Raw genomic sequence first — 16,330 nt, 5'->3', positions numbered from 1 at the left:
TGATCTGGCCTTCATTATATGTCTGTGAAATAAAGAGATGTATGAATTTAGTGTTGAATTTGACAAGAATGTGTGAATGACTGGGATTATGAAAAGAGAGACATATTCTGCTAGTTAAAGGAATACCTCACCCCTAAACTTAGCATTTGTATACATTGACCCTAACCCTCTTGCACGCCTCCATGATGAACAACAAATCCAAAACTGAAGAAAATTCTTAATGAATTGGGGTAAAAGGGGACCGACTGTCAGTTCTATTGACTTGCCTAGGCCCAAGTTTTCTGCCATATGTGAGACTGTTTTAAATCATTTTATAATTATTTTAAGTCATTTATTTTTAGATCATTTTGTGGGTGAAGTATTCTTTTAAAAGAGTTGTGTATGCACACAGTCCTTTTTTAACAGTGATGGATAAGTAATGACATTTCAGGTTGGCTCCCTTTCACTTTTACCTTTTAAATAGCTTCTTTGCATATGACCTCATATATTGGTGCAATGTCCAGATCGAGGGCAGGTAACTGCAGGCAAAGGCTAGAAAAGGAAGTAAGAAAAATTTATTTATATAGCGCTTTTTGCAGATGCAGACGTAGGTCACAAAGTGCTTCACAAGGGCAATATACAGCTACGTGAGCCATGCAGTGAAAAGTGCACAACTAGCAAAACTATTTGCACACACAAGAAAAAAAAGAATTCACACAACACAAAAACAATACACAAAATTTGAAAAAATACAGCTCTGGTACATTCAAGTCACCCACGACGCCTGTCTAAACGGGTGTGTCTTTAGCTGGCTTTTTAATGGAACCACAGAGTCCCCACATCTTAAGGGAGCAGGCAGAGCATTCCAAAAATGTAGGTGCTACGGTCGCAAAAGCTTGATCACCACGTGTCTTAAGGCGAGTGCGGGGGGCAGACAAAAAAATGTAGTGTATTTGATCGAAGAGCACAAGCTGAAGAATAGTGGTTCAGCCCCATAAGAGGGAGTCTGACAGTGAAATCCTCTGTGAGTAAGAGTGAGAATTTGGAACTGGATCCTATACAACACTGCAGTAATGCTTATGATTTGCACTGTTTGAGTTGTGCTTATCCAACAAATTTGGAAAAATCAAAGGCCACTGTAAGTCCAGACTATGGTAGGACATAACTGTGAAACTGTTTAAGCTGAAAGCTGAAATATAAAAGACAGTTAAACTCACTCACACATTTACTCACCAGACCAAAAACAAGACAGCTGTCGTTTCAGTCATGGACCCATCCACATAAGAAAAAGTTATAGTCCACTAGACACTTGTACGCTTTTAGCGGCCATCTGTGTAATGTTAGTAACGTTGGGAGGTCTGTTGGACGAGGTTATTTGTAACTATGATCATGTCCATGCCGGGCAAATTGGTCAAGTTGTGAGAAAAATCTCTTTTCTTTGTTTTGCATGGATCATACCCAACATGAGTTTAAATTTTCTAAAGATACCTGCTGCCTGCAGGTTCATCCACCCTGTTTATGTAGTCACTTTCCTCTGTATCCAGTTCATACAGTGCATGGATTTATCACTTTCTGCCCTCCATTTGAATTTTGTGCATTGTAACAGTTGGGCGCAAACAAGCCATTAAGTTGTTGTGATAATCTGTCCAAATTGCTGGTTTGTTTTTTTGTCTGCACGCCTGTGTTTCTTGTACCGCTGCATTTTGTTGTAGCCATGTCACCATGTTCCCGTCTTTTTGTGGGGGAAGTATTTCTTTGAGAATCAGGGACTTTATATCTGAGCTGGAGTTCTGTCTGTGTTTTGTGCCACGAGACAACGAACAACTGTACAGGTTAATCAAAATTTGTCCTCTGAGGTCTGAAATGATGTTGAGACGCGCTCTGCGTCTTGTTCTTAGCACCTGACAGAGAACAGAGACAGGCCTCAACCCAGCAGATCAGACAAGGTCCATTAGATAAGGAATGGGACCGAGAGCACACAGTACCCTCGGGAGAATACAGTACAATCTTCCCGCATCTCTACTTTCACCTTCCCTTTCTCATTACCCTCTCTCGGCTCTTCTGTCTCGTTTTCTCCTCTGTGGCGTCTGTCCTGCTGTTGGTGTCCCTTGCCATCTCCTTTCTTTCTTTCACTCTATCCTCTCACCATTCCCTTGTTCGTCTCCAGGTCTTCAGCTTTGAGGGTGCTGGAATAGGAAATAATGGAAAAGGGGAGTTGAAGGCTCACTTTTCATTTTGACTATGTTACACTTTTCCCTTCGCTTCCTTTTCCTCTGTATTCTTAATAGATTGGCCTGGAGGTCTCGCCGACCCTGAGAGGGATGAGGGGGCTGAGCAGCACAAAGAGCTGGGGCTTTGAACACGTCATGCTCTATTACTTGCTTACATCGACACACACATGCAATTCCCCTGTGCTCACGCAGACATACACACATATTCAGTCACTCAGGGACACACACTAGCTTCTCAGTCAGTGTGATGGGGGGAATGTGCATATGGAAATTGGTATCTGTGAGGTAGGGAGGGCTTAGAAAGGCTAAGTGTAAAAACCTGTCTTTTTTCCCCTTTTTTTCCTGGGAGACTTGGGGAGATAAAAGAGGAAGGCTAAGCCACTTAGCCCAACAGAGAGCAACGGATATTGCTGTTATTGAAGAATCAGAGGAAGGAAAAATATGAAAGAGCAGTGGTCCGAACAGTGGAAGACAGTGATGGACAGGGAGTGGAAAAACGGAGGCAAATTGAGAGCTGAGGAAAAGAGGAAGAAGTAAGTTGGAAATAGGCTTATATGTGGAAGAGGTAAAATTAGAAGAGGTAGAAAGCAGACGATTATGGTGCACTTTCACCTGTCTGCAGGGCTCGACAGGAACGATTACCAACCAATTCTTAGCCTTTGATTGCCATCAGAGGCAACTTTTTAACATCTTAAAAATAAGGACAGCAAACCCCAACCACCCCAAAATAAATATATTTTTGTGCCTCAGTGCCAAAGATAGCCGTGGCTGGAGGCATTATGTTTTTGAGTTGTTTGTCTGTCCCATTCTCGTGAGTGATATCTCAAGAATGCCTTCAGGGAATTTCTTCAAATTTGGCAAAAGTTATCAAAGGTTTCTGTGACCTTGTGTCTGTCTCATCCTCGTGAATGCTAAATGTCAAGAATTCCTTGGGGGATCCTCTCAAATTTGGCACAAACGTCCACTTGGACACTTGGATTCTATATGAACTGTTTAGACTTTGGTGGTTGAAGGTCACTGTGACCTCATGAGACATGTTTTTGGCCATAACTCAAGGACTCATACGCTAATTATGACAAAACTTCACACAAATGTCTAATAGAATAAAATTATGAAGTGATGATATTTTATATCCCAAAAGTCAAAGGTCAACTTCACTGTGACATCATAATGTTCTGCAGGAACACTTTTCTGACCATTATCCAATATCATATCTCAGGAACAGAAGGAGAGACATTTGGTCGGATACTGAATTGGTGACACTAATTTTGGGTGTGCACCTTGAAACTGTGCTTCTATGCTGCGGAGTCGAAAATGTCTGTGAAGCATCCGTGTTTTCACTGACATGAATGTTAACTGAAACTGCACCTTGACTGTTTCACGGTGGCATACAATTCCAAGGTGGTAGTTCAAGTCAGAACCAGATGGAAACTTAAAGAGGACTTATTTTGCTTATTTTCCACACTTGTATTTTGCATTTATACCAGAGCATATTAAAAAAAACACTTTATTCTCCCCAAACTGTCTTTGCTGGAACACCTGTAATCACTCTTTATCTGAGAGGCTTAGTTTAACACCTGTCTGTTAAAGCCTTCCTCTCAGAAAACTCCAGTCTGTTCTGGTTGGTCAGCGTTTCCAGGTCTTCCATATCTCTGCGTCTCTGAACCGTTACTGCAGCGAGGGGAATGAATGTAACAGAGCATACTGGCACTTTTTAAAATTACCAATAAAAACTTCAAAACCAACTCCTTTACAGCCAGTGATGTTTCAGCAGGAATATGATCTGAAATTGGGGAGAGATTTATTATATAGCCAACCAAGATTACATGTTTCCCTACAGTGTAGTGCAGGTGACTTAATGTAAACATTCCCATTAGCGTGCCTGGAGATGATGACCATATAAAGACAGTTGGCACACTATGACATCATATTCACATTTGAATATTTTATAACTCAAAATAAGTAACAAAAAATGGCATCCTCAATTTTGGCAACTAAAAGCTGGTGCCTGGTGGGTGGCCTGGCAAACACTTTTAAAAGTTAGTGCTGAGCCCTGCCTGTCTGTTCTTTGGATATTTAGTTTCTAACACAACAGTTGCATTAGATCCCGTCTGAAAGCAGTTCTGTTTATTTGGCGACTCACATGAGGAATTCAAAGTGATTGTGAGGGAGAGGGAGAGGGAGAGGGAGAGGTACTCCGTTTTACTTGACTGACTTCTTGCTCCCGCCCCTTTACATTGATCTGTGTCTGTGTTTTTCCTTGCTAAAATGGCCATAATAGCATTTATTAATCGCACATTCAATTATCCAATAAAAGGCCTCCGTCAGCATCCTGCTGATTAAACTCATCAATCTCCTCTATTAAATTAACGGCTTCAAGGACTGGGAACAAGGGACCAAGTGCTTGTGGGCATTTTTAACAACGCTTATCTTCCAGCAACAGTTGGCTTTTTGTCCACATTGTTAGGACAGTGCAATCTTTTCAAATGCTCCAGATGTTTATTCAGAGCGAGTAAATATGAAGACAAACAGGCAACGTGTGATTCTATTTAAATTTAAATGTATTCAACTCTGTTTCCTTAGCAGTCTATAATAATATGCCAGAGCAGCCCACAATTACCGTGTCTAAAGTGAGGAGGGTCTAATAATCCGCTACAGAACCCATCTTAATCATTGTGCCTGCATGATTGATTAGCACCATTTGCACCTGAACGGACAGGTCGTAAAGGAGAATGAAATGGATTAAAGTGCTGTGCTGGACTTTACCTTATCTCCTGGGAAAGGAAGGACTTTTTTTAAACTCACAATTGCTTCCCTTTGAGTAACTTTTAATTGTTTTTGTCTCCCTCCTTTGCATTCGTTGGAAGCAGGGTCATGACGCTGTCAGACTCGTGTCCTTACAGTCTGCTGGCTGATTACAGTTTTGTTTTAGTTGAGTCAAGTGCACGGCTCACTAAATGTTACAGCTTTATGGTCTGCTATAGTGGAATATCTACACCACACCTCAGTATATATAACATTAAAGCTGTAGTCGATACATTTTTATTAACAATAGCTCAAATGACTGCATGTACAGTATGTGATGAAGCCACAGATAAATATCTCCTGACTCTGCACTTCACTTAAGCTCTATGGAGCATTTTAGTGTTTTTCAGCTCATTATTTTGACTTTATAGCCCACAGCTTTACTGTTTCGCTTCACTGTCATTGCCCTCATCAGCAAGGCTGGGTTTATAGAAGTGATTTATCAATTCAAATCAATCTTCATTTGAATGATCAGATATCGATACATAAAATCCAGAAATTGGTCTTCTAATATATGTATTTTCCCATGGATGCGTGAAGCTTTAACCCTGTTAGTCTTACACGGACAATCTGTAGTTCTTAGGCCACATGAGAGACTAGCAAACCTCGGACAAAACATGCACGGAGCGCCACAGAGCCTAAAGGCTGATGTCTGGTTGCATTTCAGAATTAAAAACTATGAGGACAGAGAAGAGCTATTTCCAAACCTATTTAAGAAGACACTCGAATACGCAATCTGCAAAAACATCCAATCCAAAACAAACTCCACTGTAATATACCAAATTATACAACAGTTAGTTCCGGCCCTGCAATCTGATTGGTCGAGAGACAGTAAAACTGTGATGATATTGGAGTACAACATCACGGTTATTTCACTGTGTATGTATCACTCCGCCTCACAGCTGATTGCAATCAACAATCAAATCAAAACTGACAGTTAGTGTCAGTTAGGTCAGCAGTTGCGTTGTAGGCTAATTAATTCATCCACTGTCAAACAGCCAAAAATATGGATTTATTTCCTAAAATAAGTTTTGAATTGAACTATGAATGGTCATCAGAGGAAGATGAGGGAGAGGAGAAGCTGAATCCATCTGAGCACACATCCAGGTTTGTCAGTGTTTCATCAGCGGAGCTCAATGACTTGGAGAAAAGCAACATACTGTCAGATCAGAAGGCAGAGTCGGCTGTGCCTGTGAAGCGACAGTCCACCATGCAGTCACCAGAGACTTATTTCACCGGCTGCACAATTAATGGAAACGTGCAGATAAATGTGTATAAAGAGTAAGTGCCTGGCGCACCATGTCTGCGTTACATAGCAACGGTGACAGCGGAGTCCTGAGGGAACTATTTTTGTTGGCGGAAGACAAATAAAATGCTTAAATTATCTATTTTGTCCTCATTTTTCAACATTTCTTAATCAGCCTTGCTTATTTAACTGTTGAACTGTTGTATAAAAGCAATATCACACTCGAGCTCGTGATGTTGTACTTTGATATCATCACGGCTGTGATTCGGTCGTAGGCATGAGGCTGCACAGTACAACATCACTCCCTCTCGTGTGATATTGCTTAATCGAACTGGCACCTTGTGAATTATAATCAGTTTGTTAAATCAGTGGTGATACCTTACTCATCAGCATCATTTCTGGCCACAGTATGCGGCTGTTTAGCAAAATAGTACACTACCTGCCCAGCGCTAAACAGCACATAATAGAACATTTAGCAGCTAAAGAGACAGATATTTCCCTCTGGGGTTTGTTGGACCAAATAACAGACCTAAAAAGAGAATTAATATTGGACTTGCATTCATCTGGTGGACAGAAACATGACTATGAAAGAATGACCAAATTACTCTGTGTTGGATGTTTGATGTGTAAATAAGCAGCTTTGCCATATCAGGTTTGCCATATTAAATTTTTAAGGTCATAATATGTCAGTGTTTTGTTTGCAGCTTGTTTCCGCTGTGCCCAAGTGACCTAAACATTAATAAATGCAGGTCAGACAAATAGACAACATGTGCAACAATATATTCAAGAAAGACATGAATAAATAACTAGGACCACACAGTCGTAGTAAAGATCAGCAATAATAAAAATGATAGTAAATATACTATGATTTCAAGTTTAATTTGCATTGGGGAATGACAGACTGTCTAAAAACATATTTCATACTGCTAGAAGCAAAAGAAAAATTCTCTTCTGTAAATAATTCCAGTGTGGCAGGAACACAACATTGTAAAATAAACATATCCAATAAAATAGTAAAATAACTATGTTGTGTTTGATGCTGACACTGAAGAAACTTATGTTTGCATTATTACTTAACTGTGCCTTACTATTTTATCAGCTGCAAAGCAGTCTGACACATGTTAGTGTGGGTATTTTACTTATATGGTTAATGTTGGAGGCAGTAGATAAGCGGAGCATTTGAGAGAGTAGCTTTTACAGTGGATGTTAAAGGATAACTTCAGTATTTTTCAACCTGGGCCCTATTTCCCCATGTGTATGTGTGCGTATGATTCATAGGTACAACTCGTTCTAAAATTGGTTCAGTATTGAGGGAGGCGGATGCAGCCGGCAGCCGCAAGGTAGATATGAGGGCAAATGCGTCCCGTATAAGTTTGCGCATTAAAGGTGCTTTTTTTCGCCACTGACGGGTTCAGATCGCCAGTGCTATCTCTGTAAATAGCATACTAAGCGTTTCCCTGACCCTTCACCTCTTCCCGGCCGTGACGTCATCTTGTGAGAGCTTTGCTTGTTGCCGGAAGAAAACAGGGTACAATATATACGAGGGCAAAGTATGCAACAGTAAATGTGCGTCTCGGAGACAATTCTAGGTGTCAGTATTACATGCATAAAGACATATTAGTTATACTTACTTGATGGATAGTTGACCATTTGGTCCCTGTGGTTTTGGCCGCCTCTTCCAATTTAGTTTGGGCACATGAAAAAAGGTATCCAGCACTGCCCTGTTGATCAGAGGGGGGATATCCTCTAACGTAGTTACACAGCATTTGGTAGTCATCCCAGGACACATCGAGACCATGAATATTGGGCAGCAGGTCCCACTCGTTGCAACACAGTCATTCTTCCTCTGTAGGTATGGAGTCACAGCAACCACAGGAGCACCACCAGTCCTCAGAGATTCGCGTTCGTGCAGCCGCTGCTTCACCCTCGTCTGCTTGTTGGCCCTCCCTCTCTCTATCCTCGTCTGCTCTTCAATTTGTAGGAGCTCCTCGTCCGTATACTCGGGCTCAAATAAATACAGGCGGCCATCGTAATAAATGGCTCATCCTCACTCTCGAAATCGGGTAGATATGCAGCCATGATACCGATGCAGTAAAACTCTCAACTGTACTCCAGGACAACCAGCGCCACTCTGAGCGGCGCTCAGCATGGCTCCTCTATTTTCTTACGGCAACAAGCAAAGCTCTCGTGAGATGACGTCACAGCCGGGAGGAGGTGAAGGGTCAGGGAAACGCTTAGTATGCTATTTACAGAGATAGCACTGGCGATCTGATCTGGTCAGTGGCGAAAATAAGCACTTTTAATGCGCAAACTTATACGGGACGCATTTGCCCCGTTACCGTTTTAGCTTGTTTCGCAGCTGCCGGCTGCATCCGCCTCCCTCAATACTGAACCAATTTTAGAGTGAGTTGTACCTATGAATCATACGCACACATACACATGGGGAAATAGGGCCCAGGTTGAAAAATACCGAAGTTATCCTTTAAGGGCAAGGGATAATTAAAAGTTCAGTCTAAGGCCTTGAGCTCACGTACATGGACATATTTGAAAATGTAGCTTTTTCTAAGCATTTTGGCCTTTCATCCACACACAAACTCCATTTTCACTGTTAACATGTAGACAGGGAAAATTAATTTTGGGCTTTAGACATCAGATAGTGTGCCATTATCTCCTTTGTGAGGCACCACCAATTAGGCAACATTTCGCATAGGTTGATAAATAGAGCTGGTTTTAACTTTACTAAATTAGTTTGCATGCTTACACAGAAAAGTTGTTTTTCCACTGTAGTGAGGACAATAGGCATCAGAATATGCCACGGAGGGTCACTGCTCCAGGTAGCCTCCATTATTAGCCTTTTTCAGGCTTCTGATTGGCCAACATTTTCTTCTTCCTCTTTGTGTAGCTTCTGGATTATGGTTTTATCTCCGCCTGTTGGCATGCTCTTGACAAATTGTGTTTTTGTTTCATTTGGACTGATATTATTGAATGAAAGTGCTTCTTTGGACGAGAAAAGGGAGGGGAAATTTGTGTTTTCAAAAATACCTGCATCCATGTTTGCTAGGCTGAAGTAACTCTGAGGTAACTTCATGAGCTGTGTAACTAAGTGCAGTTGCAAAATCTAATTTGGCTCAGACAACAAGCTCAAACATTAACCTCCACTAAAATACCTTATTATTTATTTGCTATAAGAAAAATAAGACGTCATCAGTGTCCTGAAAATTTGTAATATCTTTGAAGGTGAGTGAACCCTTATATTTTGAAGGCTCCTTGATTCAGGGGCTTTTCTGATGTTGACAGCTGGTATATTGTAGTGGTCCTTTCGGGAGGCTTATTTTCCTCCTGGAAGAAGATGAGGGGTGCGGTAATATTGCAGATAGCAGGGTTTTGAGAGGGGGAAAGAAGGATGTTTGCCAGAGCCCTGAAAGTAGCTGTGTTGTGATGTTATCTTATCTCCACCACAGCACAGGGCACACGGTGATAAGAGTTTGCTGTGTTACTACGGCCACACATGCACAGACCTGAACACAAACACCCCCCACACACAGACACAATCACTCAGACCCAGAAACGCACCCAGCCAAGGTCACAGTCACTTATAAGTAGATGCCGTAAGTATTGTGGGAGTGACAGGAGTCCTGTCTTCCTCTGGTCTTCACAAATCACAGCGGCCCAGACTCTGTTCTGATGTGCCAGTGCTAAAAACTATTAAAAAGAAGAGTATAGTGCCCCATTTTATCTTTGACATAGACAGCCATGTCTTATCACTCATAGGCCACCTGGGATTTGCCAGAAAAAGAGCTTTTTTTCTTAACCTGAAAGCTGTACATGTGTTTGATATTTACCTCTCATGCTCCCTCTGAAAAGTGTGTCCCCGTGTGACACTCTGATAATGTGAGCACAAGCGTGAAGTTTCACTAAAAAGACTTGTTTGAGTGTTGGGGGAAAGGTCTTTTTTGGTGTTGTCTTCTGTCTGAACTGCAAGGATACCCGGTGGCTGGATGACAGACGGAGAGGTTGTTTCTAACAGGGGGAATTACTTGGCACTACTTGTGTTGCCACTGTTACAACCGTCTGTGTCTTTGTCTGTGTCTCTTTGGAGCCAGTCAACAGTGAAGGATGATGTTTGGGAGAATCTTGCTGCCATGAACTTCAACATTTATTGTAATACAGTACATGCAATATTATGCAAACTAGGGCTGTGCAGTATGGTTATGAATATGATTGACATGATATTAATAAAGCCTTCAGGACTTCAAAGTTCATTCTTGATCTTAGAAACAGCAGTTGACAATATAATCTCAGCAGCAGCTGTTGTGGAGGTTTCAATCAGATCACATGATCTTCATCAGCAGATTTCAGACTTCTCATCCATGTTGGTCGAAAATTTGAATCTCAGGGTTTGCTCCTGACTTGGAAAACAATTTATAAAGATACTTTCCAAATTCAGCATATATCACAATATGAAAAATCATGTCAGAATTCAGGGTGCTTCTATCAGAATCTTGGGGGCGGATCACCGGAGGCAGTATTGGCCAATACTGATCATAGATTACGGGGCCTTTTTGAAGCCTTCTGTTAATCCTGTAGCATTATTTATGTGTTTAACTATTCCTAACAACACTGCATATTAGGTATTAAAATTAAGAGATGAGAGAGTATCATGAATTGACAGCTGTTTATTTATTGGCAGGCAACATGTGCAACATATTCCACTCTCTCTCTATAAGACAGAACTCAAACCATTATTGGGAGAAACTTAGAGCTTAACAAATATAGCTTTCCTGTACACACCATATAGTAAATAGCAAATAGTGTTCCTCCTGGGTTTTTTTTTTAGTCAGGTTTCAGTTAACTAAAAGTCTGGGCATTAGTCAAAGAAAATCAGAACTATTGTAGTGTAATTTTAGTCAATGAAAACTGTTGACATTTGAGTCTTTTATAGCCATTAGATTTCATTGAGCATTACAGACAATCTACACCAACCATTTTTTCGTTTTAGTCAAACTTATTTCACATGACATTTAATCTTATCATAAACAAAAGTTGAATCATTACTTGTCCTGCTGCAGTTTAACAATGGTGTCCCCTCATCAGTCAAACTATTCAGAACAAGTACTGTCTGAAAACCACTGGTTGCCAGAGCATCTGTATACATGATGATCAAGCTGATAATGATAGATGTACAGAAGGTCTTACATCAGACCAAACTCTTTGTTTTTGCCAGGAATCATTTTTAGACCTTTGTAGAAGGATAAAACGATAATTTCACAACACCACAAAATGATTAAACTGAAAGTTGATAAACAATTATAATGGTGCTGAAACAGTCCTTTTATAGATCAGTCAATCGATAGAAAATTAATCAACAACGCTTTTGATAATCAGTCATTATAGTCTGCATTTACAAACAGAAACTCTGCTTTGAAATGTGAGGCTTTGCTGCTTGTTGTTGTGCAGCATTGTAATTTGAATAAATTAAGGTTTTGGACTGTTGGTGAGACAAAACAAGCAATTTAGAGATGTTACCTTGGGCTCAGGGAACTAATGAAGGGCATTTTTCCCACATTTTTTTAGCATAAAACAATTAATTGAATCTTAAAAACCAATCAGCAGATTGAATTTGAAAATAATAGTTAGTGACAGCCTAAGATAATATTGAATTATCGCCTAGGCCTCAAGCAAAACATTCTGAATATTTGCTACGCACTCCATATAATCTGAGAATCAGTGATACTGCATACAAAACAGAGCCAAAGTAGGAAAATATTTTGGCAGTAGCAGCAGTTTGAGTTTCTTTTACATGTGGTTGTAATCAGGCGTCTCTGATTCATCCATCCAGGGGTGTTTGTGCTCACACCGACCCGCTATCTGTGATTTGCAGGGGAGAATTTATTGTGACGTTACAAAACTGATATCAGAATATTTTACTTGCTAAACTCTAAGCAGTATGCAAAGAATATTTGCGAATAAACAACCTCTTCACACTCAATTCAATCCCTTTCAAAGCCCAATTTAAGCCAGCAACAAATCTGTGGGCGCGAAACAAAAAGCGGATGAAAAAGCGAGAAGTTAGTTTCGACTGGTAGTTGTCCTCTCAGCTTAGCTCCTCACCCTCCTTTTCTTATCTCTGCGCCACATACACACCTCTGTCTCCTCTTCCTCAATCACCTCTCATTTACTTTCTATCTCTCAAGGTCCCCTCTCTGAGCTACCTGCCTATTTATGCTTCCACCATGTGAGCTGGTAGGAAATCATTGGAACGGAGCAAACCATTTATTAGCAGGTGTGATTTAATTTGTTTTCAGCAGGATGCTCCATTTCAGCGTGAGGGTTCATTTGTCCACAGAAGGCTGTGTGAAATTGTCATTGCAGTGGTCCAAACTTAACTTTTACAGAAACCCTGAAATGAGCTTTGTTATTTTGAAACTGGAACAAAAAGGAGTGAGTACATGAACATCTCAAGGCCTGCGTGCAGACTAATACTTCCCACTCCTCCTGCCCTGCTATTTTCTCCCCCTCTCTTATCTCTCCAGATGGTACTGTATAGACGATCCCACTGAACCCAGCATGTTGTCATCTGCCGCTCATGCGATGATGTGTTCACGACTACAAAAACAGAATTTTCGGCGTCTCATTTTTCGCTGCGCTCATCGTCTGCTTGATAAGTCTGATAAGTGTGAGACTTTATCAAAGCGAGTCGTCCCATCTAATCAACTTGCCTCACAGCATCTTAAACTACATCGCCTCCTCACAAAGCAATCACACACTCCGATAGGCAATGAGGTCCCCAGGGGGTCACACTTATATTAAAACAAGAATAATTATACTGTTACATGCCATGCTTGCTCCCTCTATTTAGTTTTATAGGCTGCTGTAAGCTGTGGCGAGGATGACTAGGTGACATGAGGTTAAGAAAAGTGTCTTTTCATACCTGTTTTTCGATACAGTGGGAACTGGAGTGTGTGTGAATGGCTTTATGTTTGCGCTTGTGTGTGTGTGTGTGTGTGTGTGTTAATATTCTGCTGTGTAAGAAGATGTGCAGGAGATTTTGGTGTTGCTAGCTGGCTCTGCAATGATAATTCCTGCAGGGTTATAGCTCCCCAGCAGCTCACTTTATTCTGCGGATCAGTCAGCTAATTTCGCACTGACCCCAAGGAAACACCTGGTTTGACCCGGGACACTTGCCTTCAATCGCCGCTCTGTTTCCAGCCCTCTCACTCCCCCCCCTGACACTCCTAACACTCTCGCTCTTACCTATTTCTCTCCCTCTTAATAAGGGAAGACTGGGCAGACACAGTGTTTTGTTATGCAGCAATCACCTAATTAGCCGTCGAGAGTGTTGTTTATTTCATCCATAAGCTGAACGTAAACATCTGTTCATGTTCTTTGGTGGAGCGTGAGTTAATCATAAGTGTCTCTGTCGTAATATAATGAAAGTCGGAGCTGATTTAAGCAGAACTGGTTGATTAGTAGATATTTATGTGGTGGGGGTTGGGGGGGGGGGGTTCATGTGGAGTTCATTGGTGCTGATAAGGAGACAAGAGTCACACATGCACATACCTGCAGAGGAAATGCATTAATTACCCTTTTCTCAAATCCATTGTTGAAAAAAAGACTCTGCTTACAAATGCACTTTCTTTCTCGTTAAGATGGCTCATTCTGTCCTCAGTCACTGTGAAAACTTGACTGGATAACACACACTGGTGCCTAGATGTATACTCCATTAACAATAATTTCTAAGTGTGACGTGAGTTTACTGGATATACTCAACCGTCCCATAATGCATTGTGTCTCTTGAGACTGTGCAACAGCGGAGATTTTGAGCCAGGCTAAATGCTGTCACTTCAGTAGGTTACTACACGTGGCATACTTAATCATTCAGTCATTAGGCAGTATGCAGTGCATACAGATCAAGCACACAGCCACTGTCTTCTCTGTTACAATCATTACAAAGTAACAAAGTCATTTATTTTTGCTAACTCTAACCTTTTCTTAGAAATCTCAGCCCCTTTAACCCATCATTCTGCATTTCTCCTGCAGGTACTACGGTCAGAACTGAAGGAACGTGAGCACTTGGTGATCAGTACTTTGGATCAAGCCCGGATGTTTCTCGCTGACCAGCCCATCGAGGGTCCCGGAGAGCCACGCAAGAACCTGCAGCCAAAGACAGGCACGTTTACACTCTCCATAAAAACATCTGCATGCTTCCTTTATCAGGTATACTCAACTTGATTTGCCCGAGGGCCACTTCTGTAAAGTGGCAGGAGGCCAGGGACCAGTTAATAAACAAACAATAATTCTTATTAGAGAAAATTTATTAGAATTAAAAGGCCCTTAACTCATCTGTCTTTGAAATGTTTTACTTTCAAATTAACTGACTTATTAACTGCTTGGCCTGGACCTATGTCTGGGATCAGGGGAATCCTCACATGGCACTGTTTTTGATGTTTTTGTATGCACTCTGGTACCTTATTTACAATCAAAGTGCAAGACAGAAATTCACAATGTGAATCAGCTTATTTTAATCATGAATGAAATAATGGTAGGCAGGCCACCACGTGTGGTCTGTTGGTGGTAAGTTGAGTATCATTGCCCTTAAACACTGGTTTACGCTATATTAAGCATTCTTTGCCATCACTGACAGGCGCGGTGTTGTAAAACTGTAATTTAGTAGTAGTGATGGATTGTTACCAGAAAGTAGAGAATATGTCATGGACACACTTTTTTCTTGTCCCTGTGGGAAGTTTTCAAGGCAGTATATAGTGGATACATTTCACTCTTGAACATTAAAATAAAATAATAGGGTCAAAATAGTGCCATATACATTACGAATGCAGGCTAGGAGGTGTGTTCATGTGTTTTAGGCAGGAGAAATTGTTCGTAACATAGGTAAACATGTCACATGAGTCACAATACTAATGTTGACTCCGGGAGGCAGTAGCTCAGCCCATATGGACAGGAACGGGAGGGTGCCCAGTACAAGTCCTTGTAAGGACCAAATATGCCACTGGATATGGCACCGAAATAAGGCACTGAACCCCAAACTGCTCAGGGCACCTGTTTATGGGCAGCATGTGTTTGTATTTCAGGCCTGTGTGTGTATATGACAACAGAGTGAAAAAAATTTAAGTTTGCCTCAGGGATTAATGAAGTATATCTTCTTCTTCTTCATATTCGTGGGCTCCAATACGAAGCTTAAAATTAAAGATACACTATACAGGATTATCCTACAAAACAATGTACAGACTCATACAGAAGTAATCCCTCTCAATCATAACTTTTTCTTTGTATTGTGTGAGACGGTGATAATAGAGCAGGGACATATAAACAGTCAAGAGAGATTAAGAAACTAAATAAAGTAAGATAGAGACATACAATAAAAATAAAGACCAACAAAACAAAACAATACAACACAAACAAAGAATGCAGCATGGGCTTAAAGTGGCGGGTATAAAGGCAATGTGGCAAAAACAGAGATCCAGCAAAACTGTGTATACAGATGGATGTGTGTGTGCATATGTGTCAATCATCACTTACAGTGTGACCCACTAGAAGTGTGTAGTGGTGTTTTTTCTGCAGAGACTCTGCCCGCTGCCTGAATTTTCTTATTTCTTCTTATTTTCGGTGTTAGGGATGTTTATGGGTGTGTTCTCCCGCAGCGCTCAGGTGAGGTTGGAGCTTTATAAAAACGTAGCAACCAGGTGCCAGACTGTGAGCAGCAGGCATTCAAGAGACACAGTGCCGAAAAAACGCAATTATAGCGAGGCGAAACACCAAACGAGAGTGAATCTGGGGTTGGCTTTTACTTCCACTTTTTACTGGCAAGCTCTTGTACAAACAGTAACCAACAATCCTGCATAGTATACCTTTAAACCATCCCCAACTTCTACTTTGCCGCAGAAGTAATCAGCTTGAGCTCAGAGCGGCTCCCACAGCTTTCCACAGCCATTGCATGTGAGCTCATCACAGGCTGCACTTCACTACTGCATGGTGTGTTTGGCGTGACGCCCATAGGTCACCAGAATGTCCTTGTAGACTCCTTTCTAACAAGCTGGTAGTAACAGATCAC

The 16,330-nt window shown here is 41.2% G+C and overlaps 1 protein-coding gene across 11 annotated transcripts in view; it reads left to right on the top strand.

Moving 5' to 3' along the window:
- The window catches only part of utrn (utrophin), a 242,762-nt gene that overhangs the window by 142,982 nt on the left and 83,450 nt on the right, over positions 1 to 16,330 (top strand). For all 11 annotated transcript variants that reach the window (XM_050059022.1, XM_050059014.1, XM_050059021.1 and 8 more), the window contains one exon: positions 14,302 to 14,431. In XM_050059022.1, coding sequence (XP_049914979.1) covers positions 14,302 to 14,431 — 130 coding nt within the window. The remainder of the gene's footprint in view (positions 1 to 14,301; positions 14,432 to 16,330) is intronic.

Source organism: Epinephelus moara, chromosome 12, assembly GCF_006386435.1.
Source record: "Epinephelus moara isolate mb chromosome 12, YSFRI_EMoa_1.0, whole genome shotgun sequence".
Classification (NCBI taxonomy): Eukaryota; Metazoa; Chordata; class Actinopteri; order Perciformes; family Serranidae; genus Epinephelus; species Epinephelus moara.
Note: the sequence above shows the minus strand (reverse complement) of the source record. Positions and strands in the feature narration are given on the sequence as shown.